Source organism: Sphaerodactylus townsendi, linkage group LG08 (genome assembly GCF_021028975.2).
Source record: "Sphaerodactylus townsendi isolate TG3544 linkage group LG08, MPM_Stown_v2.3, whole genome shotgun sequence".
Taxonomy (NCBI): Eukaryota; Metazoa; Chordata; class Lepidosauria; order Squamata; family Sphaerodactylidae; genus Sphaerodactylus; species Sphaerodactylus townsendi.
Genome location: NC_059432.1, coordinates 41,937,378 through 41,964,130, shown reverse-complemented (window position 1 = coordinate 41,964,130; position 26,753 = coordinate 41,937,378). Strand labels below are relative to the sequence as shown.

Sequence of the window (26,753 nt, the reverse complement as noted above, 5' to 3'; positions counted from 1 at the left end):
CAAACCACTCCCACCACCACCAGCCCACCATGGAGGCTGGGGTGCAGGCTCACCTGGGCAGCACAGAACTTGGTGGCGGAAGATGAGGAGCTGTGAGCCACTGGTTGACAACAGGACCTGCCTGCAGGACAGAAGGGCGAGTGGGCCTGGGAGAAGTGGCAGCTTGAAAATGCCAGGGCCAGGCAGATGGCCGCCGCCCAGTTAGGAAAGCAGATGGCGGTAGCAGGCGCATCACACTATTCTTATTTGGCTTTTTGAATTGTGACTTAATTATGGTAGCATATCTATGATCATTAGGACAACTATAAGAAAACTCCAGGAATGTAAGCTTATGGAAGATCACTGGTTGTTTCCAATATACAGGCTACCTCTAGTCACAGTACTGTACTCTAAAGTGCATTCCTACCTTCCTGTGGTGTCCAAATGCACTAGATCTCATCCTCCAGCAGCATATCACTACTCCAAAAGGATATTCCATTGCAACGTGCCAAAAACTTATAACTTGTAAGTGTTTGCTCTGCTTCAAGCGGACACCTGGATAGTAATAATAAACATCTAAAGAATTACTTTCTGGGCAAAAATCTTTGTAGGCAAAATTCAGTTGTTTCAGTAATTCCTGTATCTTACTTGGTATGGTATTATTCAGGTATATATTCCTTTCGTAGCTGGCATCTTCAGAGGATCTGATCCTCTGAAGATGCCAGCCACAGATAAAGGCGAAACGTCAGGAGAAAATGCTACTAGAACACGGCCATACAGCCCGGAAACCACACAACACCCCAGTGATTCCAGCCATGGAAGCCTTCAACAATACAATTAACAGAACAATTCCCTCAAAAAAAAGGGGGGGAGGGGTTGAAATCCCTGTAAGAGAGAGGTATGTGTGTGCATGCATGTCCCAGCCCTTGGATGATGGTAAAAGCTGTAATGCTGCAGGGGGTAGGGGAAAGGGAGGCTGCTGGGTGGGAAGGCAAAGTGGCAGGGTGAGGCCAGTCAACTAAGTGAAATGTTCAGATTAGGCTTGCAGATTCAAGCAAAACAAATATCAGATTCGACCCAAATCTGGGCGAATTAAGGCATATTCAGGCAAAAATCGGCTGAATATGTCCTGCCCGAATATGAACGAATCTGAATGCAAGGTATTTGGGCTTTTGGGGGGTGTTTTTCATGTTTCAACCTGCAGGGGTGCATTTTTAAAGCTAGTGCAGGGGTAGGGAACCTGCGGCTCTCCAGATGTTCAGGAACTACAATTCCCATCAGCCTCTGTCAGCATGGCCAATTGGCCATGCTGGTAGGGGCTGATGGGAATTGTAGTTCCTGAACATCTGGAGAGCCACAGGTTCCCTACCCCTGAGCTAGTGGCACCAGAGTTTCTGGGTAACATCTGGAGACTGTCCTGATGATATCACCCAAATTTGGTGAAGTTTGGTTCAGGAGGACCAAAGTTATGGACCCCCAAAGAGAGTGCCCCATCCCCCATTGTTTCCAATGGGAGCTAACAGAAGATCTCTTGATGACACCACTCAGGTTTGGTGAACTTTGCTTCAGGGGGCAGTGGGAGATGGGCCCTACCATTTTGGGGGCCCATAATATTGAACCCCCTGAAGCAAAGCAAACCTGGTGTCATCAAGAGACTCTCTTGAAGATACCCTGAAAGTTTTGTGGCCTTACCTTGAAAAATGTGCACCCCACAGCCCTCCCCAAAGAAATTCCCCATTGACTACAATGGAGTCAAGGCACTTCAGAGCACAGAATCTGGGAGAATGTTTTGGGTGACTGTCAGGGGCGCATTTTTAAATCTACTCACACCAAAATTTGGGGGTCTCATCCTTATGAGTTTGGTGAAGTTTGGTTCAGGGAGGCCAAAGTTATGGACCCTCAAAGGGGTAGCCCCCATCTCCTATTAGCTCCAATAGAAGAAGGAGGGGGGGAGAGGAGTAGTGGTAGTAGTTTGGATTTATATCCTCCCTTTCTCTCCTATAGGAGACTCAAATGGGCTTACAATCTCCTTGCCCTTCCCCCCTCACAACAAACACCCTGTGAGGTAACACATTCAGCCTGCTGGGTGACCTTGGCTATACCTTTTGCAAGGTAAAGATGACACCAGATTTGAGAATTCATCTACTATTTACTGTGCAGTCTTTGTTTTAGAATGCTCTGCTTGGGTCATAGTGCCTTGGGGACAGAACTAGGTAGGCACTAGTACCCAAACAGAGCATTCTAGAACAAACATGGCCCAGGAAATGTCAGATGAATTCCCAAATCTGGTATCATCTTTATCCTGAAAAAGATATAGTCACAATTATCTCAGAACACTCTCAGCCCATCTATCTCACCCGTGCCTGTTAGTGGGGGGCAGGAGTGAAGGTAATTGTAAGCTACTTTGGGACTTCTTACAAAGAGAAAAGCAGGGTATAAAAAAGAACTCTTCTTCCTTAGGTTAGGCTTTGACTTCATTGAGTTTGAAGGGAGTTGTTGAGATCAGGAGGTCAGACTTTCCACAGAGCACAGTTCTGGCAGATTATCATTCTTAACAACAGGAAAAATAGATGTCGTACTGGTATTAGCTTGTACTGCCTATATGCCCTTCATAGGAAGAGGAAATTCTTCCAACAGGACCATCATGACTTCACTATCTTTTAAACTCTTTGACCTAGACATATACCCCAAGCCCAAAATAGATTTCACATTAGTTAGTATTGGTGTGTGTATTGTTTTGCAAGTGGTTCTGAATCATGTTGTGAAAGCTTGAAACAGGTGAGTGGTGTGTGCCTGCCTAGGATATTGGTTCCAGTATTTTTATCATATGAGCCAGAGACAATAATGAACTAATTTTCTCTGACTCACTGGGGAACCTGCAGGCAACACAGGAAGGGGCCAGAGCCAAGCTCTATCCCAAAATGGCAGAGCTACACTCCGTATTTATGCTCCCCTTTTCAGTCTTTTAAAGTGTTTTTTGTTCATTTTGTTTTTTGCATTTCCACCTGAACTGGGCAGCAGGGGTCAGCTACGGAAGTGAAAGGGAGAGGGAAAGGGTTGTCAGGCTAACAAGAGGAAGGGGAAAGGGAAGAGGAAGGGGCAGCAACAGCAGCAAGCAGTACAGGGACTGGATGTGTGGGCATCATTCCAAAGGTGGAAGCACGTCGCTTGCTGCTTTTCCACTAAGGCGGACACCTTTTCTCAACCCTGTGTGGAAGCAGCCTTGGTGCTTCCCTAGTGCCGAGGAAGCAAACTATTCTCCGGTTCAGTTCCTGACATTTCCATGGTCAGAGAGATCTAAAGCAGCAAAGCTGGGAAAAGGCTCTGCCAAAAAGCCTCGGGGCTCCCTGGCATTTAGAGTTGATAGTGTGGGAATAGATGGAGCAAGTTAACAGTCTCTCTATCATGTGTTTGTATACTAAAATTTTGGAAACTGCTCAAAAGAACAATTTGCTCTGTGCATTGAATCTAAAACATGCCTGTGTCTTTTACATGGGGATGCACATTTGCTTGTGTCAACAATCCAGCATTCACTGGTGTTAGGACAGTCTCTGTCTTGTGCAGGGATACAGTCGACCACCAGCAAGTTACAGCCACATGCGGCTGTCAGGGAGCAATCAGATGGCAATGATTTTCTGTCACTAACAACATGTACTGGATTTGAACCAGTGACCTAGAGCTGAAGGGTTTTGTATCCCATTACCAGTTTTCCAAGCCAGTCAGTCACCCCCCTCATTCCACCCACCCCATCTTCATTCTAAATAATCTCTTCATATCTTAAAATGAGACAAGGAATAACATTGTTTTAAACAATTTTAAAGGATTTTTTTTAAAAAGTGTGTATTAGTTGATTGATGAATTAGTGGTTAGAATTTGAAAACTGAGCATTTTGAGGAGACCTGTTCCTACAAGTGTTCATGGGACCTATGGTTGTAAACTTGCATAATTAGCTTTTTTTTTTATCCCCAAGGACAAATCTGCATGACCTCAGAGTAAAGCTTAGTAAGACTGGGAAATCGCATATTTCATAGGTACAGAACAACATTATTTCTGAAATTTTATGCAAAGTTTGAGTTTTCTCAAAAAAAAGTGTTCTTCAGATAAAGCTTCTCCAGACACTTCACTGTGTTCCTGCAGGTGCAAACCTTTGTTTTGTGATCAGTTTTCTTGTTGATGTTGTTTTGCTTTCATTTAAAGACTACAGGGTTGTAAATTGTCAGGTAACTAGGATAGATAGCATCATGACATACTGATAACTGAATTCAGTAACTTCTTTGTGCTATGCATGGGAAACCTGTTATGTGTGCAGGAAAGAGTCAGAAGACTTTCGTACCCCAGAAGCATTATCAGAGTCTTCGGTGGCTGCCTCTGAGCCCATTCTGCTTCTGTGTATTTTGTAAAATAATTGGTATGTGCCTAGTGCCCTCAGTGTAAATATCAAGTTTAAACATAACCTGTACATTTTGAGAATCCAGTGCAAATTATACAAATGTGGATGCTAATTGGGTGCAGCTCTCAAGCTTCTGGCGAGCTGCCAGCGTGACCCTTGAGGGCGCCACAATAGTAGTGCATGGCCATTCTAGAGGTTGCTTTATTGAGACATTTCTGCTTGTTTGCCGAGAAGAGCAAACACCAGTAACGGATTTGGAAAGCTTGGGATTCCAGAATTAATGCAAAACTCATCTAACCTTCCATAAATTGCCAGAGAAGACATGGCTGTGTGCATGCAGTCCTAATTGTTCACTCAATCGACTTTGGCAGAAGGCATTAAAGTTCCAACTTTCTAAATATGCAGCATGAGATTGAAACTAACACGAGTGTATGCACATGCAAATATAGATGGATCTTGCTAAGTACATAGCCTATAAAATATGTAGTATAAGACCACTCATTTATTTAGAGGTGCTTTTTACTTTGGATGAGAAATAACACAAATCTAAATATTACAATGTGTAATTGTCTGTACATTACGGCCTCAACACTTTACTCTTGATGTGAAGGATAGCAGCTGCACTTTAATTTTAAACAAATTAATCCCAAATGCAAATGTTATGTTGTTTGCCCAAAGTAATGTCGTGTAGGTAAAAATGAATGCCACTGGTTTTATGGAAGAACGATGATGCAGTCTGACCCTGAGAATCAACTGGTGTTGAGCAAAAAGAAACAGAAATGATCATGACAAAATCCAGACAGGACTTGTAGAGAAATTACCTTTTAAAAATTCTTACGAACAGAAGCTTGTGAGGAGAAGGCCTCAGTTATGTTATGAATGACACTAAATTATGCTATATGTTTGCAATGCCAAAAAAAAAAAAAAAACCAACTCAAGACAAATATTATCCACACTGGAGAATTTTTTTTCCCTGCCACACAGTGATATTGGAGGCCAGGCAGTGATGACCTGCACTGTCTCTCTTACTCGTACTTAATCAGAACAGCACTACATTAGCCACACTTGGGGAAAAAGTACTGAAACCTGTGTATTCGTTGCAAGAACAAAAGCAAAGGTCAACAGTGTTAGGGCTATATCTAAAGGGAAGTGAAGCTGTCATGAGGCCCATGCCCTTTAAAAGTCATGCCGTGTTGGAAAAGAGTAGTTTCTGCTGCTACCATCAGGCAAAAGCTTTTAGGGTGAATGGAGGCCAATAAAGGGAACCTTGGCTTATACTGATGCATATGCTGCAGCTGTTCAGAGGGGCCATGACTTACGGAGAAGAGCGAAAGCTGGTCTAATAAGCACAGGGTCTCCTTGGTGGAAAAACTGTCCATAATAGTCAAGGCCTAACCAGGAAATGTTTCATTCTCAGTCTGCTGGATTTAGTTTTGTGTCCCTCCAAGGAATGTGATGAAAGAATCTCAATGGTATCACCTTTCACACTGTGGCGGCAGATCCAAGAGGATGTTGCGCACTTTCTATTTCACCTCCATTTTGTCAGCACAATTCAGTGAGTCGTAATGCTGCCCAGAAGGTCGGAATCTTGCAGCAAAGTTCAAGTTCTAGATATCTCATGGGCCCTTTCCGCACGGGCCATAAACGGCGCCCTGGGGACAACAAAAACGTCGTCCCCAGGGAGCCATTCGCACAGGCGGCGCTGCCAAAACGCAGCAGCGCCAACCTGGCTCCCCTCCCCCAAGGCGGTGTCAGGCCGCCTCCAAAAACCTCCCTCCTGGAGGGAGGTTTTTGGAACAACAGCGCATTCCTCGCCGCGGCGTAAACGGGCACCGCCTGAGAATGCTAGCTGTTTTCGTCCCTCTCCCACTCACCTCGTCGCCTTCGTTGCCCTGCTGGCCTCTGAAGACCTCCCTCGCTGTCCTCCGACCCCTGGAGGTCGGAGGGCAGCGTGGGCGGGTCTACGGAGGCCAGCAGGGTGACGGAGGCGACGAGGTGAGTGGGAGAGGGACGGTAAAGAGGCGGCTCCAGAATTCCTGCCGGTGGGGAAGCGCCCTTTCCGCAGTGCGGAAAGGGCCATGGTTTAGTCTCCCACTACTGAATCACTCTGAACTAACCAGCGTGGGAATGCCTTCTGCAAATTAACATCTCTGAATATGAGCAAGTCCTTTGAAAGAAAAGAATCTAGCAAGTAAAACATTTCATGCATGTGAAGGTCTCAATGTTACCGCACTGCCTAGACAACTTTTATTTCCCCAGATCAACCAGCTCTCAGCATCGCAGAGGAACAGAAACAGGACCCAACACAGCGAGAATAGTGAAAAATAAAAATGAGTTTATTGAGATGCTGACCTACGTGTCAGCACCTCCGCACCACGGCAACTGCGCTGCCTAGCAACTTTACAACAACTTTTATACACTTTCTCCCGCCCAGGAGTCTGGGGGAAATACAGGACAGCCTACAACCATTCATTTACAGATACACAGCAACCAATTAGAATCCAGAGGGCAGTCCCTTCTTGAATTTCGCGCCAAAAGCAGGGCAAGGCGATGACGTAGGCACAGGCGGGAAGAACACAAAAGAATCCCTTGGGTGCTTGGGGTCAGGAAACGAAACCTAACGGCACCCTTATCTGCCTGCTGGTGGGATTAGGCGGATGGAGGCTCTTCTTCCGGGGGTCTCTTTTGTCAGGCGTTCATTCATGGTTTTAGCACATGAAAAGGGACGTGCCCAGGTGGAGCAGGGGTGGACTCCTGCCTTGAGCAAGGGAGGTTCCACACAGATACAAACACAAAACACAACTGCAATTCCTACTTTCTATCTAATACAACTTATTCCTATCTAACTTATAAAGAAATAAAACATAATTTCACCTTTATTAGAATATCAGATCAGAAATGGAATAATTCATTTCTGACTCCGCTATCATCAAGACAAACAAAAAAACCAAGATAATTATTTTGTACATATTACCCTCCCCAAAACATTTAAGTGCATATGCAGAGGCCCAAGAATGCAGCAGTTGCTCCACATGATGCTTGGGACTGTTCCAGGCAACAGCCCAAACATACTAATACCCCTCAGAGCTTTAGATTTTTCAAAAACTGAATACACTTTTTTTAAAAAAATGGCAGCCAAAGCACTTTTCATAGAATAGATTTTTTTAAAAAATGCCAGTTTTTCTCATGCTCATGTAAATTGTAAAAAAGTGCCATAGCAACACTAGTCCCTACATATTTTAATTAAATATATAACTCTGTACAGCTTTATTTTAGATGGTATGCTGAAAATCAGCTCTCCAATAAGCCTCTGTGACTAAGAAAAGGCTAGCTCCCTTGGAATTAACCAAATCTATTGCACATATCTATAACATACATGGTATAACTTGCACCTTGCTTTGTTAAACCAGTGGATTACGTAGTTAAGCTGAAAATCCTATTGTCCATACCCCTGAAGTCCTCACTGAGGCACAGCTCTCAGAGAAATTCGGGTGAGTGGATTTTCTGCTTTTAAGGTGTTCAGGATAGTCAACTACGATTTCAATAAGTGTGAAATGATTTTGTAAATCATAACACAAGGCTGTTTTAATTGTCATTTAAAGAATAATAACACTGGTCATTTTAAGCACAAAGCAAAGCATTTATCCAAATTGGGTTTCTAGTGCCTTTTAAAAGCATCGGTGTTGACTGTTTTGTTTACTGTGGGCTGGAAGAGTAACTAACTGTGGGGGTGGAAATCCTCACGGTGAACAGAGGAGGTGAACAGAGGAAGAGAAGCGTTTGCTGAGAAGAGGTCATGACATGTACTCAGCCCAGTCTACTTGACAGAACTACTGTATAATAGCAGGGCACTTACCTCTAATCATAGGCTGTGAAAACTTGACATTTCCATTCAAATTACTCAAGTACCACATTGTTGTCTTGAACAACGACTTATGTAAGTGAAACAGTGAACAATGTTCCTGAAATTGAGCTTGCAGCTGTCTGGTTTCAGGTAGAATAATGCAGCTAGAGCTTCTTTGGCATGGTGCTTTTCTTACATAGAAAGCACTTCTGTGTAGGGAAAAAACCCACGAAATAAGTACCTAACTTGCTATGCATAAATAATCAACAGAGGATATATTGTGTATACACAGAGTGTATATTGGCTGCACTTTTGCAGACAATCATGGCTTTGCAGTGGAATAAATGTGTTGGGGGGGGGGGGAGAGAAAATGGCCCAGGACGGTCTTTATGCTTTTATTTTATTATTTTTACTCTTGTATAGGAAAAATTATATTATCAATTAGTGGAAAACTGTATCACACTGTAGCAATAACCTGAATGGGGTTTCTACTCTTTATTAACCAGAGGTATGTAAGTCTACATAACTGAGGCAGCTCTTTATTTCTTTTCCAAGAGTTAGCACCTTCAGAATCAAAGTGCTGTTTTCCTGAGGCATTTCCTCTGCCCGAGCATTGTTTGGTTTTAAAAGTGTGAGTGGGAATGATGATGATGACACTGATGACAGGGCAGAAGCTGAGCCCCTTTGTTAATGCTTTACAGTGGCCTGAAGACACTTTGGGGATTTTGATTCATTCATTTATTGGACTTCGGTACTGCCCTTCCAAAATTCAGAGTTGTTTACAGTAAAATAGATATCACAACAATATGAATTAAAAACCGACACTTATAATGGCCCATTTCCCATGGGACACTTACCTCAAGGCTGTCCTCTGCACACTGGGTTTGCAGAGGGCTCTGCTCTCATTTGTCTGTTTACACACGAGGAGGCAGCCCAATGCCTATCTGCAGCTGCTTGCTGAAGCCTCAAGTGGGCTTTGGTCCTTCTGGTTCTCTTAACTCCACCTATCAGCAGCTTCAAAGGCACAGATCTCATTGCACGGGGAGTCTCAACACTAGATCTGATATTCTCCTCCACTTCCCCTCCTCTCTCCCTGTGTGTTGTGATGTGTGTGTGAGTGTCTTTGGCTGCTGCTACCACAAAAGAAGAGAAGAGAGGCTTGTCTGAAATAAAGTTTTAAAAGTCCTCCCTATCATCAGGAGGCTGGAAGCTGAGGTGTAGTGGAACTGTGCCTTTCAAAAGCCCACTTTGTTGTTATTTTGTATCGAGATATTGATCTGTCCATATGTGCACTTAAAGAATCAGTAAGGAGCCAGCAACATGGGGGGGGGAGGTGCACAAAGTGGCATGAGGACTGGTTGTGGATGGAGGGTACATGTCCAGGGCAAAGCTGTGCTGACTGGCAAACCTTCCGCTCTGGTGGTGAAGCAAAACTAAATTTATGCTAGAAATGGTCTCTCTTGCTATGGGGAGAATGAAAAATAAAAACAGGGCTTGAAGAAATACATCAGTACAAGAAATCTTACTACAGCAGACATTCACCCAAGGATGTAGGTAAGGGGGGGTTCTTGGGTTCAAACCCCCCATTACATGTCCGAAGCTCCGCCCCCTGTTTGTGGTTTTTTGTTTTTAATGTTTTTTGGCTTTTGGCCTGCAGGGAGCCCAGTTTTTAGACTAGCAACACCAAAATATCAGGGATTTGTTGATAGACTCTCATGATGATACCAATCAGGTTTGGTGAGGTTTGGTTCAAGAGATCCAAAGTTATGGACTTGCAAAGGGAGTGCCCCCATCCCCATTATTTCCAATGGGAGCTAATAGTAGACTACCCTTTTCAGGGTCCATAACTTTAGACCTCCTGAACCAAACTTCACTAAACCTAGGTAGTATCATCAGAATAGTCTCCTGCTGATACCACCCAGGTTTTGTGAGGGTTGGTTCAGGGGATCCAAAGCTATGGACCCCCAAAGTGTGTGCCCCTATTCCTATTGTTTCCAATGGGAGCTAATAGTAGATGGGGCTACCCTTTTGAGCATCCATAACTTTGGACCTCCTAAACCAAACTTCATCAAACCTGGGTGGTATCAGAAGGACAGTCTCCTGAGGATACCCTGAAAGTTTGGTGCTGCTAGCTTAATGATTGCACCCCAGACACCAGGCACCCCCCAAATTTTCCCAGATTCTCCTTTTAAATCCACCCTCTTCGGCATGGACTTAAAGAGAGAATCTGAGGCTCCCAGTTTAAACATTCAAAGTGATGCTATTTCAGGATGGGGGGCAATCCACCCCAAAACAGCATCACTTTCAATATTGTTTTAACAGGGGATCCCAGATTCTCCCTTTAAGGTGGATTTAAAAGGAGAATCTGGGCTCCCTAGTTTAAACACCATTGAAAGTGATGCTGTTTGGGGGTGGATTCCAGCATCACACTGGCCACCCATTGGGGGGGTCCCCCCGCAAAACTCAGATTTTGCACTGGGCTCCATTTTCCCTAGCTACACCTCTGCCCAGAGGGGAGGGCAGAAGGTACTGCTGGCTGGGAGCCCAGCCAGTGGGGGGGCAGGGCAGGGGAGTCTGCCATCCCTGGCCTCAGAGAGCTGCTTTTATAAGCACTGAGGCCGGGGTGGGGCTTGGGGAGGCATGGCCACACCCCCAGGGGTGGGTGGGGGCATGGCCCCACCCCCAACCCCCCCTAAAAATCTATACCTACATCACTGCATTCACCCCAAACACACAGCAAATACGTTGTACATAATCAGCCAATATTTTCTCTGGGCTGGTAAACCAGCCATATGCTTTTAAAAAAGGAGAGAGGAACAAAAATCTGTATTTATTAAATTTTGGACAGCCCAGTAAACAGTGGACCAAAGTTCCAATATTCTCTGGATCACAACTACAAAATCTATTGAAAAAAAGGATATTTCAGTACCATCTATGCAGATCTGTTGTTGGAACTGTATTTAAATGAATTAGCATAAACCCTGAACATATTTGGGAAACGACAATAAATCTACATATTCTGGACATTGGCTAGAGTATAGCATTCCCAAATATGAAAGAGAGCAAACTCTACGAGCCCTTGTTCTAGTATTGAACTTTTCTAGGGCACATAATTGCCTTGGAATCATTCTTCTAATAAAGGACATACTTGAGCTGCCTCTGACTCATATCGCTGAATATCACAATATTGGAATATCAGTTTAATATTCCAATATCATGGTATTCAGTGCTATGAACCAGAGGCATCAGATTGGCCGGCAGTTTCACAGAGGGTAACACACCAAACCAGTGGCCTAAATCTGGAGGAACAGCAGTCGGAAAAGTTCAGTTCTCCAGATCCTGCAGAATTGAGATAAATCTGACGGAGTACAGATCTTCCCACCAAGAAGGAGCTGCCACCAAAAATGCTCCAGACCTGGTGGAAGACAGACAGACTTCATGGGGTCCTGGCGTCATCAATAAACCTGTTAATGAGAGTGGAGCAATTGTAGGGAAACATATGGGAAGAGGAAGTCTCACAGATATTTTAGGTCCGGGTCATGTAGGCATTTAGGTAATAACCAACAGCTTGAATCTCATCTGGAACTCAATTAGCAACCAGTGCAGCTGTTTCAATAAGGGCAGAGAGTGGGTGCCCCATGGGGACCCTGTGAGGAGTTTTGCAGCCTCATGTTGCATGATCTTCAGTTTCTATAATGATGTCAAGTGTATCCCCAAGTAGAGTGAATTACAATAGTCCAGTCTGGAGGTGACTGTGGCATGGATTACTGTGCCAAGGTCAGCCTAGAACAGAGAACGATGAGTGGACATGACCACAAAATGACTGCCAATTGAGTCCTGGAGCCAACCACAAAACGTTGGGGGTTTCCAATCCAGAGGCAGTTCTTTCTGAGTGGATGTGCCCTGAAGACACAAAGAGGATGCCTCATGGGTTCTTCTTAATCACTCCTGCTTCTCAAGTGGTGGAGGAAAGCCAGGACAGACTATTTGATTTGGGAAGAGATACTGTGGAGAAGAACAAAATGGGTGCCAGGAAATCCATCAGCATGCACCTTAGTGCCCCTGGGTATCATGCAGAGGATCATTGCTCAATACGGAGGTGCAAAAGTCTAGTCTACATGCCAGAATGATGTGCCAGCCAAGCACAACAGACTTCCCAACATATGGTTTTGGAAACAACTCTAAGCTCAGGGGTTCTGTACCTTTACTGTTTTATGAAGCAGTTGTTTACCTTTCCCCCCCACTGTGGGACTGTTGGCTGTATGCTTCTTCCAGACTGCCTGTTTTTACTCCTGTTGTCATTTGAGTAATCTGTACATGTGCTGTTTATCGTGTTATTAGACGGCAAGTCACTTCATACTCCACAACATAGATATGCTAGGAAAAACAATCTGAGAAAGACCTATTCATTATTAATAGTATAACAAAAATCTAATAGAAAAACTAAAAACATAATAGTCATTATTCTGCCACCTGGCTGGCTTCGAAAGTTCATTGAAAGAGTAGGAAAGGATAATGAGATAATGTAATTGTCCAGGAACCTGTCTGATCACTAGATTAAGGCAGACATTGCAACTGAAGAAATAGTTTCTGATGGACTTTTTTTTTAATGTTGAGTTTTTACCAGTCACTGGATTTGAAGTGAGGGGGTCATCTTAGTTTCTTTACTTGGGTTCAGTGTTCTATTGCACAGTGTAGAGATGCTAATGCTTTGCAAATTACATAGCTACTGAAGGTCCAACGTGTGTCAGATTGATTAGTCCTTTTTGCTAGTGTAATAATGCATGTTGATAAGTACAGTGAGATTTAGGATTAACTTTAGTGTGTGCCACTTAGTGTGTTAGTAGCACACTATTTGGACACATTATTTGTGGTGCACACCAGGGGCATGGCTGCCAGAGAGACATGGGGTCACCCATGTCCCCAGGCACCACCTATCTGGTCATGTGGGGGTGCAAAATCACCCCCCACAGACCAAAGTCTTCCACGAGCCTGTCAGGCACCCTCGGCCTGCCAGCCAAAGAGAAGAAAAGGCCAGCCCCTTTTGGAGGGTGCACCAGCCAGCCCTGCCAAGCATGCTGAACCTCCTGCCACCCCAGCCCAGCTCCATCCATGTCTGAGGGCGTGCCCAGCGAGGGCCCAGGAAGAGCTGGGCAGGCGACAGAAGCACTGCTAGGGGAGTGCCTGTCCCATTGGCTTCTGGCCAGTCTCTGCTGCTGATGCCTGGCCATGACTCTGGGCATTGGAATGTGTGAGGCTGCCTCCACACTGGCCGATGACTCTGGCTGACTGGCGCAGCCTCCAACAGAAGTAGGTACAGGGCGGCAGCAGCCCATGCCAGGCCAGGAGCCTGCCATGGGCAAGGCCTTGTTTTTGTGGCCCCCAACCTCTATCGGAGGCCAAGGGGTGGGGAATGCAATAACAAGGCTTTGCCCCTGGGCACCATTTAGTGGTGGGATTCAAATAATTTAACAACCAGTTCCCGTGGTGGGATTCAAATAATTTCACAATTGGTTGTTTACAAGCACCATTTTAACAAACGGTTCTGCTGAAGTGGTGCGAACCTGCTGAATCCCACCACTGCCCATGCGCCTCTGGTGCACACACTGAGTTCTTGATTGTTCCTCAACAGCAAGTGCATCAGCTGAGCCTGAATACTTCACAGCCTGTTTAGGTTGAAGGTTAAGAAAGCTGCCCTGCGGCCTGCTGGATTAACCACTTCACTGGGCATAAACATGAGAGCCAGTTCCAACTCTTGGCCTCCAGTTCCTACTCCTGACTGTAAGCACCTGTTGATGCTCCCAGACCTTACTACCTTGACAAATTTCATCACTCACCATTATGCCAGTATTTAAGTACTAAAAAGGTGCCTGAGACTGAGGCATCGTTTGGTGTCTGCCTTTGAGCCCTCTGAAATTCTGCCTGATTGCTAAGGGTAACAAATGCAAACATTTGCACCCACTGTATAACTCTGCCTCCCCTAACTGGTGTGCTAATTTTTTCCTGATGCTAGAATATTGTGAGCCTTCCCATGGTACCAAATATCTGTCTCTGCCCTCTTTGCCAGTGAGAATAGAGCCCCCCATGCAAAATTTCTAGCAGCTGGACCCTGAGGTGAGATGCAGAATCTCTGACAATGTCATCCCGGTGATAAGTTAGGGCTCAGTCATATGAGGGGATACACCAGAATAAAGGTAAATATACTAGTTTATTGGCAAACATAGGCTCCTTCCACACATGCAAAATAATACACTTTCAATCCACTTTCACAACTGTTTGAAAGGGAATTTTGCTATTCAGCATAGTAAAATCCAGCTGCAAAGCGCATTGAAAGTGGATTATTCTGCATGTGTGGACGGGGCCATAAACATTATTCCGCTGGCTTCCCTGACTGTCCTGTAATTCCTACTATCAGCATCTTCTCACTAGCTAATGGGAATCTTCTGTAAACTCCCATCGTCTATTTCCCTATATGGGTGTGTCTCTAAATTACAATGATCACTGAATGGTGATCAATATCTGAATAGAAACAGATTACAGCAAGAAGTGTGTTTTGAAAACTGGAGCACTTTTTTCCTGTCTGAAATTTGGCAGACAGTATCCCTTGGGTGTGGGGAAATAACCCCTAACATTTCAACCATATAGATGGAAAATTTAAAAGTTACAGTTTAAAATGTATTTCTGATTTAAACCAATAGACAACAGAAAAGCAGAAACCAAATGAATGACAACTGAAAGAAGCAAAAAGTTCAAAACAAAAATCCTAAAAACTAGGGACAAATTCTGCGTATAAAACTCTGAACATATCTGAAAACAGACCTCAGAGGCATATCTGGGGAAAATGGAGACAGGTGCAAAGTCTGAGTTTTCTGTCCCCCGCACCCCCACCCCCAGTATGGCCATCTGCCCTACCCAACCACAACCAAACAACTTTTTTTGCACCAGGTCTTGAAGTCAATGTTTGGACCCAGGGGGAAGGAGGAGGAGCATGGGGATGATTCCCCCCACATGACTAAATGCAACCCAGGGACATTGACCCCATATATCCCCTTGGGTGGTATGTCCCTGCCAGACCTATCAAATTCTCTCTTCTTTACAAGTCAGACACTATTTACCAAAATAAGGAATCTCCTGCCATGGTCTCAGTTGCAAAATTAGAAGTCTCCCCTCAGCCTAATTAACAGCACATTGTATAGGTGTTAAGTTTTGCTAGAAGGAACTTCTCTTTCTTGCCAAGGTAAGTATCCTCTCTGTCATGTTTTTATCATTGACAGATTATTTCTTGTGATCAACTGTTTAGCCCTCTTGTTTCATACCCTCATTTGCCAAAAAGACAAGCTTATTGATGACTCAAATGTATGTCCATGCTCATAAAACATACCAGTTGGCTTCCTGGAGAATTAGGTGTCATCAGCTAAGAGTATAGTTTCCGTCACAGAGTAGGGATTTCAACCTGAGTTTCTCAGACCCTAAAGTTTTAACCACTGCAATTCAATGGGTTTCATAAGTGGCTGACACTAATCAGTAACAACAGTTAGGTCTGGGTAAATCATGCAGTTCACTTGGTAACAAATCATCTGATGCTTGCCATTGGGTCTGACCATGAAGATTGCTTCCTCAAAGCCCAAAGCAGTGCTGGAAAGAACCTCTCTCCTCCTGCTGCCATTTTTTGACAAAAACCAAAGCTTGAAGGAGCATTACTGTTGTAGTTGCCTAGCAACTCCACAATGACCACTGAGAGGGCAGTCATTTCTTAATGCTATGGATCCTGCTTCTATTATTTTGAGGAATTAAACTCCTCCCCCACCATATATTTTTTTTAGATTTCAGTTTTTTTCTGCAAACCTGAGGCTGGAAATTTCAGTCTTGTCTGTTCATAGTCTCAGTCTCTGGATTTAAGTGTCCACATATGGGGCCATGTTGACAATTAGCTGTTTAAATTGAACAAGTGTCCTTAACAGCCAGAGTAGTTCTAATTTCAGATATCTCCAGTCTTATGCTCACATGTTGGGGTGACAGAACCATATTTTGGATTATTGGCAGATTTTGGATTATTGGTAAGAAGAACAGCTCGCCTAGAAATGCAGGAAGCTGTAAAATACTCTGTATATCCCCCAAAATCTGCCCTTCTGTCACAATGTAACTCTGGATTAATTTAGAGGTGATAAACCCCAAATGAGAGGTGGTCACCCACCAGTAAATCCTTGTAGTAAAAGAAATGTGCCATCTGCTATTGTGTGGTATTTTGACTAGGATCTAGGACATCCCAGGATGAATCCCCATTCTGCCACGAAGCTCACTGAAGTGAACTTAGGCTAACCATACACGGTGATGCCCTCACTGTTCCTGGAGACTGCTGTTCCTGGAAACTGTCAAGCATCTGGAAGTTCCTGGGAAGAACTTAGATTCCAAGTTGTGTCAGGACCCAAGTCATGTCAGGACTGTGGTAGTTAGGGAAAGAGAATTTAACCCTCCTGTCACCCAACCTGCACCCTTTTCTTGACCTGACCAGGTAGCCACTGGGGAATTTTGAGGCCCAAACTAGATGTTACATTTGATCATGAGTCAGGTTCCCCCAACCTGATTCTACATATGGAAATGAGACATCATGGATGTAGTGTCCCCAAGTGCACTGGAGTCCAATTTGGCTTAAAACCACAGCCCCGGAAGGAAAGTCCTTCCCCCCCACACCTTTCTCCAAACTGAAATGGCCTGGTGGAGCCTAGATGCCCTTTGTGGGCTTCACTTGCACTACTGAGTCACGTGCAGCCCCATAGTAATATGTCCTTCAGACCGGGAGGATGTTGTGGGGTGGAGTGTGTGGAAGGCAGAGTTTGGGATTTCCACGGGAATGTAGTTCCATAGAATTTGCACTCCAAAACTGCCATGTCCTACAATGGAAATAATTTCTGACACTGGAGATCACTTGTAATTCTAGGAGGGCTCCAGGTGCTGCCTGGAAGTTGACAACCCTAGGTGACTTGCAGGTAAAATTTGGAGCCTCACTCCCCCTTCTGAGAGGCACTGCAGATTGGGCATTCAGGCAGAAACCCAAGTATGTTACTATGCATAACCCATCCCAATATCTACTGATTCTCAAATCAAGAATTATTTTTATCCTGATCTTCCTCTATGGAGCTCAGGATCGTGTACATCATTCTCCAGTTGCCATTTTATCCCCACAACAACCCTATGATGTAGGTTAGGCTGAAAGAGAATGACAGGACCCATGTTAAGCCAGCAGGATTCAGGAGAGAATAGAAATTTTAATCTGGATCTTCTAGATCCTAGTTTAACACCCAAACCATTGCACAATCCTGCCTCATCCCTCCTCAGTTCCCGTGAATATTAATCTGATTGACCTGGATAGCCTCAGGCTAACCTAATCTTGTCAGATCTCAGACGATAAGGAAGGTCGACTCTGGCTGGTGTTTAGATGGAAAACCCCCAAGGAATACATGACGCAGGCATGACGCAGAGGCAGGCAATGGCAAACCAGCTCAGAATGTCTCTTGCCTTGAAAACCTTATGGGATCACCATAAGTCGTTTGTGACTCGAGGGCAAAAAAGAGTAACAACTAGTTCATTAAATTAGATTTCCACTTTTAAAATAACGTTTCTTCCATAACATCGCTGAGATTATTGTGTGTACTTCTACTGATAGCTCAGTGGATAAACCCAGAACCAACCTGGACCTCTGTTGCAGGGGAAAGTATAGTTTTAAAAGGTCAGTTGTAATATGCAACAGTATGCATGTGTTCCATATTTGGGCAATTTGTCACCTGTGTGGGTGTCTTCTCTCACATATTGGCAGCACAATTTAATCTCAATGCTTGTGATTTTTTAGGTCTCTCCAGAAGACTGAAATTGAGAGACTCATGAATGAAACATACCTAACTCTCATGATTGCAAAAGAAAAGGAGAGGGGGAAATGAAAATGTCTACAATGTGTTCTGTATGCCTACAACAGCAAATAAAACCCACAAAGTTCATAAACAAAGAAAAAGTACTCTGAGTTTTTCTTAAAGGTACCCAGATCTTTCCATCACATACAAGCATAACAACTCATTCTTAACAGTTTGTGTAATTTGTAATCTGGCATGGGATACACTTACAAAACATGTGAAGCTACAAAATACTTTAACATCCTTTCCAAGAAATGGACATAAGGAAGGATATCAATGTACAGTTTTTATCAGATTAACGATTTCTTATTTTAGCAGCAACCTCTTGATACTTCCAGCTTGGTAATGTCATGTTACCAAGGTCTGTGGAACTCCTCAGTACAGATCATGCGCTTCTTCCCCAAAAAGCTGTGATGTAGTGGTTAAGAGCGGCAGACTCTTATCTGATGAACTGGATTTGTTTCCCCCCTCCTACACATGAAGCATGCTGATGACCTTGGGCTAGTCACAGTTCTCACAGAACTCTGTCAACCCCACCTACCTCACATGGTGTCTATTGTGTGAACAGGAAGGAGCTTGTAAGCTGCTTTGAGAAGCCTTACAGTTGAAAAAAGTAGGGTATAAATCCAAATCTAAAATCCAAAACTTAGTAGTCTATTGCTGGCACAAAGCGGTGGAAGGGAGAGAATATGGGGTTTTTCCAGCACTGCATGTGGCGTGTGTCCAGGAAGAATTGCAAGAAACATTACATGATTTAGGAAACTCTATAGACCTTCTAATGCTTTCTGGAGCTATAGGATGTCACTTTTTGGTTTCACCTAAAAGTGATGTCAGTGCACTGTGCCGATTTAAAAAAAATTTTTTTATTAGTTTTCAGAGTATATTGAACAGATTAGAATTGGAAAAATACTAAAGAGAAGATGAGAATAAAACAAAAAAAACCCCTTCTATTATTAGATAAACCATTATGAAGTTGTAAAATCTCTGACATTTATCCACCAACTCCCAAACATTCTTACTAGTTAGATTATTATATTTTTATCATTATCAATGTTTTAATGTTCAGACTATTTTGTTTTTACATGATCTTTCCATCACATACCTCAGTATGATCGCTTCAGTTTTGTGTATAAAATAAACTCCCCATTTCTTATTGAACTCATGTTTTGAACGTCGATTTACAAGATTGGTTAGTTTGCCCAAAACAGCATATTCTCTGATTTTGTCTTCCCAACGTTCTACTGTAAGATCTCTATCAGATTTCCAACCAGTTGCAACTGTTACTCTTGCTGCAATTAGTAAATGAAAGCACAATTCCTTCAGTTTCTTGGAAATATTTTCCAGTAATATACCCAACAACACTGTTTTGCAATAAGAGGAAATTTCAATTTAATTATCTTGTGTATTTCTATCCTAAACTTCTTTTTTACAAGTCCACCACATATGAAAGATAATTCCAACCACTTTATGACATCTCCAGCAGAAACCATCATTTTGTTTAGTGCCATTTTTTTAAACATTTAGCATTTTTTCCAGTCTCTGCATGCCACCACTCCAGGTGCTGGCAGAAGGAAATAAAACAAACACCAGCATCCTCTGTGCCAGTGCATCACCTCTGGATACAACCTGGAAGTGACACTGAGCAGCTCTAGGAATTGCCAGAAACTCTGTGGTTGCCATCTCACTCCTCTCCCATGTCCATGACCACTAACCCTTCCACTGGTTATCAGGCTCAGCCTGGTAATCCTATCAATATCATCCAGACCTTAGAGATGTGGTCAACGAGGCCCTCCTTTTGGTGAGGATAAGCTTGGAGGGTGTGACATTTTTCTGTTGTGTGTCCCTGTTCACCACTCCTGGTTTTGCCATTTTTCCTGCCCTCCCCACTCCAGTGGAGCTCCCAGCAGGAATAAGGTTCAGGAGAAGAGGTTAGGGTACCTGTTGCCACCTGAGTAGTTCAGACCTATCCAATGGTAGGTCTTCTACTCTGGCTTAGGTTTCACTTGGTAGTGCCATGGAATGAAGCCAGGAGTGGTGCTGGTGCAAAATTGCTATGGCCGGGCCATGAGCCACGAAAACCACCAGATACTTGGCAGAAGAGATCTGGTGCTTTGATGACTCTCATACCAGGAGCTTGGCAAGTTAGCTCTTTTATTCTGGCAGCAGTTTTAGATGAGGAGTGATGCCATTCCACAGGAACAGTTGGAATCTGGCCATATGCACTGCTAATTGACCATAGAAACATATATCTTTTTGCCTACTTCAGCAAGTTTGTGACCCTCTCTGTCAACCAGGGCCAAGTGCTGACTGCCTTTGCTTCTTCCCTGAATTGAGATGGCCACTTGGGAGTTGGCATTGGGATAGTGGAATAGAAAAAGACAGTTGGGACAGATCTATGGAGCAGGCAGAGGCAGAAAGGCTAAATGTAAAGTGTTAATCCCTCACAGAGCCTGAGATTGTGAGTGACAGATTGGATGTGGGTGGAGTTTTACTACCATGTTGCCCCGAAAATAAGACAGGGTCTTATATTAATTTTTGTTCCAAAAGATGTGTTAGGGCTTAATTTCAGGGGATGTCTTACTTTTTTCCATGATTTTGCACCCCCCACGCGACCAGATCAGCTGCGCTTGGGAATCTGTAACTAGGGATTATTTTTGGAGTAGGGCTTATATTTCAAGCATCCTCCAAAAATCCCAAAAAATCATACTAGGGCTTATTTTTGGGGTAGGTCTTATTTTCAGGGAAACAGGGCAGGAGTTAGAACTTCAGAAAAGATTTGAAGGAGCTCAATTCTGAAATTCCAGAAAGAGCAGACATGTTTGGTGTCTGTGAAAGACCTGTGGTTTTGACAGGAAGGGTGCACTGGAAAAAGAGACACCATACTATAGCCAGGATTTACTTTTAGAGAGAGAAATTTCTTGTCCAGGTTGTTAGAGCAGAGCTAATTCTGGACAGAGTTGGTAGAACTAAGGGATTCCGCACAGCAAATGTATAATGGTTTGCAGTCATGATAAAGGAACCTGTTTTCCTATTTACCTGTTCACATGCATCCCATGCAGGCAGCAATTAGAGCCCACAGAAACAATCCAGATTGCTTTTGTGCTTTACATGGATATGCTTCTTTCTCTCTTCTTTTAATTTCCAGCAAAAAATGATTAGCTACACTGCTTTGCTTACCCCCACAGCCATGCAGACTGTCCCACAATATGACCAGCTGCACCTGTGTAGCTACACAGATGCAACCAGCATTTTTTTTTAAAAAAAGCAAAAGGGGCCTCCCTGGAATGGCCAGGCAATGACAGGCGGCCTCTCCCTCACCATGTACAGTGTGGTAGAGGGGAGGCAAATAAAGCATCTCCTGCCTGGCCATTTGCTTGGGAGTGGCTCCAACCAAGGCATTTTCAAAAGAATCACTCATTTAGCGATTTAAAAAAAAACAGGGTTGGAGAAAATAAAATGGGACAGATTCATTTTGGGGGTAGGACCTGTGCTAAGACCCCCCCCCCAAAAAAAATGGGTTTTATAGCATCTTACACCCAAGTTTGTTTGCCTGTGCAGAATCAGCCTTAGAGTTTGTGTCATAGAGGGACCATTCTCTTGTCAGAAGGGGAATTACCCTGCATATGAAAGAAGTATTCCCATCCCTAGTTCTTTAAAAGGATTTACTTCAAATGCTGTGAGGTAATCGTAAGGTTTGGAGAATCTGAAAGGAAAGTGAGTTGTGGGAACTGTTGTTCTCCATATAATTTACAGGCACCAAAGTTCACATATCTGGGTGCTATCTTGGTTATTATCTGTGAAACATCTTGAAAGTCTATCTATATAAAAAGCTAACAGTGACTTTGTTAGTCATGCCCTAATGCCAAAACGGCTGGACGGATCGCCCCCAAATTTTCACATGACGTTCCTCCCTGTTGCGGGCAGGTAATCGGACCTTCAAATCGCCAAAAGTCCATACCCAAAATGTCTCTTTCCTGTTGCACCAGGCCACGAAGCTGGCTGTGTTTAACTGTCACCCTTAGAATGTTCGCGCAGCATGTCTGTGGCCTGAGGGGTTGGTATGCCCTTACAATGTTTGTGCAGATGGCCAGAGATGAGCAGTTAAAACAGTAAATAGGTAATACTGTTTGGTAATAAGAGTGGAAGTGAAACACATACATACTTTGCCATGTGAGACATCAGGTGGGGTTCCCCCTCACACACGCAGGTAACTTTCACTCTCTGTGCCTCACCCACTGCTACCACACAACACGCATACTGTCATACACATCCAGCTCATCCTCACACACCTCACTCTGCCCTCCCTCACATCCAACCACCACTTACCCACTTCCTCACCCAATCTTGCAGCTTACAGCTCTCTTTTTTACTAAAAGCAAGCTGGAGTTTGCCTTTTTCTTCTAAGAAAATCGTGGGGTGGGGCGAACCAACACTACTGGCTCTGCTTCTTTTGCACATGGCCCTTTAAGAACCCAGGGAGCTGGCCTCGATCTGAGCACCTCACTACCCTGCCTCTGCTGCCTGACTGGGATAGCCTCCTTGCCCCAGTTCTGCCTTACCCAAGTCAGGACTGTGCATGTCAACCAGCCTCATAGACAGCGAGATTCGCACTCTGGACAGTTCCATTGTGGAATGGAAAGGGTTACCTTATACTAAAAAAACAAGACACCACCATATAACAATGTGAATTGAAAAGGGAAAGAGGGATTCCATTTGACACCCCCCCCCCCACCACAGGCTATACTGCGGATCATTGGACCTGCATGGACATCTATGTGGGTTGCGGACTGTGATGAGAAGGACAATTGCCACAGCAATGCATGGCCGGGCCCCGTTAGTATTTTATAATCATTATGAACTCTGTGACAAATATTTCAAAAAGCCAATTTTCCAATTGTGCTGAGCTTTAAAAACATCTTAATATCTGTAAATAAAACTGCTTATTTCTTTGTTGAAAATATTTCCTCCTAACTGAATCCCCTGAAGTTTTAATAAAATTCTACAATGTATATGTTGAACTTTGAGAAAGCTTCTTGGGTGGTTATCTGAGGTAAAATCAGAGGTGTAGCAAGGTGGGAAACGCCTGGTGCACCGGTGCGTCCTCCACCGCCGCCCCACCCCAGAACGCCTCTGTCCCACCCTGGAATGCCCCTGCCAGGCTACTGGAATGCCCTCACCACACCCACACAGGGGCACCCACCAGGTACATTGTACATTGTAAAAGAGAGAGAGAGAGAGAGAGAGAGCATGAAGGGAGGGTGGATCATTTCAGTTCCCTAAAAAGTAGGAAAGGGTGGGGTAACTGACAAGAGCTCCCCAAAAGGTTGTATATATTTATTAAAAAGCTGATCTGCAGTGAAGAAAAGAAGATTGTGGGAGAATTATGGAACATTCATTTACTACAGATGCTGGGTGGTGGAAACAGCTGAACCAAGGTGCCAACCAGGTCAGAAGGCAGAAGCTGCAGCCACCTTGATTGTCTCTTTGACTTTGGGACTCCGTGCAGCTCTTATCATTTTTGATAACTTAGAGTGCTTGGTGGGATCTCTCTGCTTATAGTCTTGAAAGCATAGGCCTGTCTTCCTGTTCCTGCCAGCCTCCAAAGAAGAGGAAAGCCTTCAAAGTTCCAGCTCCACCCAGGCTTTCACTGCATACCTTGAGCCCCCCCTTACCCCATCACACAACAAAGGGCACCCTGCTTGGTAAAGCGAGAGGCTTTGACCGTCCTTTCCTTAGCTGGTTGGCAAGGGAAGGCAAGAGAGAGCAACAAGTGGAGGAAAAACTGCTAATGATGAAACCAGTGGTGGGATTCAGCAGGTTCACACCACTTTGGCAGAACTGGTTGTTAAAATGGTGCTTGTAAACAACCAGTTAAATTATTTGAATCCCATCACCGGAACTGGTTATTAAATTATTTGAATCCCACCACTGGATGAAACCGAACCAGTCTGCAACAAGAGAAAGACTCAAGAGTGTGCTTGATACTAAAGAAAAATCTGTCCCCATCTCTCTGCCTCTCGTTCTCCTCCTCTCTTTCTTTCTCACTCTCTCTCACACACACACAAATACACACAAACACATGGAAACTTTGCCAAACATGACCAAAGCTTCCATTGGGAAGATGTCTGTGGATGAGGTTGAAAGAGATTGCAAGAAAAATGTCTGTGTGTGTGTGTGTATGTGTGGGGTGTGTGTGTGTGTGTGCATGTGTGTGTGCGTGTGTGGAAGAATGTATAATCAGCCATTGTTGGTATTTGCAAATGTCTGTCACAACCAGTCATGAAAGTGTTAACTTTCTGTTTGTGTGTAAACAGGATGTTGAGGTCACATTCTAATGAGCTGACCTATTGATTAGCAATTGGCCAGTTTGAAGGCCATCACTTACATGTTTGTGAGCACATATACCTGAAGTTATAAAGTTAACTTATTTTCTTTGTTCTCACTCAATCACACCATCTGACTCTCTCAATCATGGCCTGTGCTGAGACTACTGTAAATATGTAACAGTATAGTATTCATTGTTTTTCCTCCATTACCCTACCCTTTCACCTAGTAAACCTTTATACAAAGCAACTCACTAGTATCTGGGTCTTTATTGCTATCTGCTAAACTCTGCTAATAATGTATACCAATGAACAGCCTTGCGTTAAAATGGAGTTTCATCCCAAATATGTTCCCCTTCCACCCCAGGAACTACCACTTGTGATATTTGGTGGTAGTAGATCAGAACAGTCAATCAGAATATATGTCCTTCCTTTCTTTTGGTTATGTTTCTTTTCATCTGTTTCCCCTCCCTCTTTTCCCTTCCTTCCTTCCTTCCTTCCTTCCTTCCTTCCTTCCTTCCTTCCTTCCTTCCTTCCTTCCTTCCTTCCTTCCTTCCTTCCTTCCTTCCTTCCTTCCTTCCTTCCTTCCTTCCTTCCTTCCATCACTGCACATGGTGAGGAGGGAGAGGAGAGAGCAGGAGGGAGGGTTGGACAGCCTGACAGTCAGCCAGACTCTGCTGGGCGTGATGGCACTTGGATTAAGCGTTGGAAACACCCTGGCTCCACTGCAAGCCTCAGAAAAGTGGTACTGGAGATCAAATAATTCTGACAGTTGTGCCCCTAATCCTAACTGTGTTTGGACTGGCAGCAAATAAGCACCCATGAGATACTCTTCACATGGTCAGGAATGCCTTCAGAGGCATAGGGGGGCAAAATGGCAGCCAGGGCAAAATGGTGCTGGGCCCATCCCTCACTCGCTGGGCCCATCCCCTTTACATGGCACACTCCCATGCCCCCTCACAGTGCCCAACCACTCCCCCGTGGTGACCCCCCACTTTCCTTAGTTCCTCTGTCCTGCCCCTTAGTTCCCACCTAAGTTCCCTGGTGTAGTTCCCACCAGCAAGGTCTCCTGGGAGGTATAGTTCCCACCAGGCTGAAGGAGAGAGGAACTGAGGGGGAAGAGAGAAGATATAAAGGGCAGGAGATAGGAACTAAGGTAATTTTGGGGGTGCTGGGGGCAGGGGGTGAGGGGAAAAGGGGGCAGGGGTGATCTTCTGCCATCACTGACCCCCCCCCCCCGCCGCGTCCCCTTATAGCTCCACCACTGGATGTTTTTCAGTCAACTTGGAGAGGGAGAAGTACAGTAAAGGCTGATGCTATAGAAGCAAGCCATCTTACTCAAAGGTTCATATTCAACCCTGTATTGATGCTAGCACTGGTGAGAGGGTACTGCCTGGGTGTGGAAAAAGCTTGAAATCCTTGCGCATGTGGGGAAGTGAGAGCTGAAAAGAAGGGAATGACGTTTGTGTGCCCATAATGTTGTTAAAAGAAGATGCTGTATTTTTCTCTCCCTGCCCCCCACCACAACCCCAGTATAACGTCACTTGGCAAGGAGAGCCAATGCCTCTTGGTGACTTCCTGGCCTTGCCTGGTGGGCGTGTCATATTTTATTCTGGGGGGGGGGGCACAGTTTCAGCGCTTGCTGTAGGCACCATTTTCTATTGATATGCCCCTGGGTAGGGGTGGGGGCAACGCAGAGATTCCTAGGTCTTCTGGCAGGAAAAAAGTCTTGTCCTTATATCCTGGTGACTAGTGAGTTTTCAAGGAAAAGCAGCAGCACTCTCCTTACAGTGAAGCCCGAGGCAGAGAACCAAGACAAAGAACTCCACTGCTGCTGCTTTGCAAGAAAACATTTTTTTTTAAAAAAAAAGGAAAGAAAGCAGCACTCTCTTCGTTGTGTAGCTGGTAGGCAAGGGAGGGGACCAAGTCAAAGAGCCAACAAATGTATCTTTATTACTCAATTTCTGTGCCCTGCAATGTGGGACAAAGATGTACTCTATTGTCTCCCCAGCATCGTATTGAGTAGACCAGGGCTTCAGTGCAGTCACCAGCTTCTTTCCAGGCAAACAGACAGAAAATGACTGAATGTGAGAATCTAAGACTCCTTCTTAGTGCCCTGCAGTTTGATGTTGAGAAGCTGATATCCCTGCACCAAGTACATCCATCCCATTAAAACTCTGAAAACATAATGGGTGAGATGCAAACATACTCTTTCATATTGCTAAAACAACTCAATACATTGATTTACTTTTACTAGGTCATATTTTACTTGTGAAATACATTCATGTTTACAGTGGCCCTTTCCACACAAC

The 26,753-nt window shown here is 44.3% G+C and overlaps 1 protein-coding gene across 1 annotated transcript in view; it reads left to right on the top strand.

The window, feature by feature from the left end:
- The window catches only part of MGMT (O-6-methylguanine-DNA methyltransferase), a 311,672-nt gene extending 293,453 nt beyond the window's left edge, over nucleotides 1-18,219 (top strand). The window contains exon 6 of the mRNA XM_048506289.1: nucleotides 18,061-18,219. Within this exon, the coding sequence (XP_048362246.1) occupies nucleotides 18,061-18,078 (18 nt within the window). The 3' untranslated portion in view covers nucleotides 18,079-18,219. The remainder of the gene's footprint in view (nucleotides 1-18,060) is intronic.
- The last annotated feature ends 8,534 nt before the right edge of the window (nucleotides 18,220-26,753 follow it).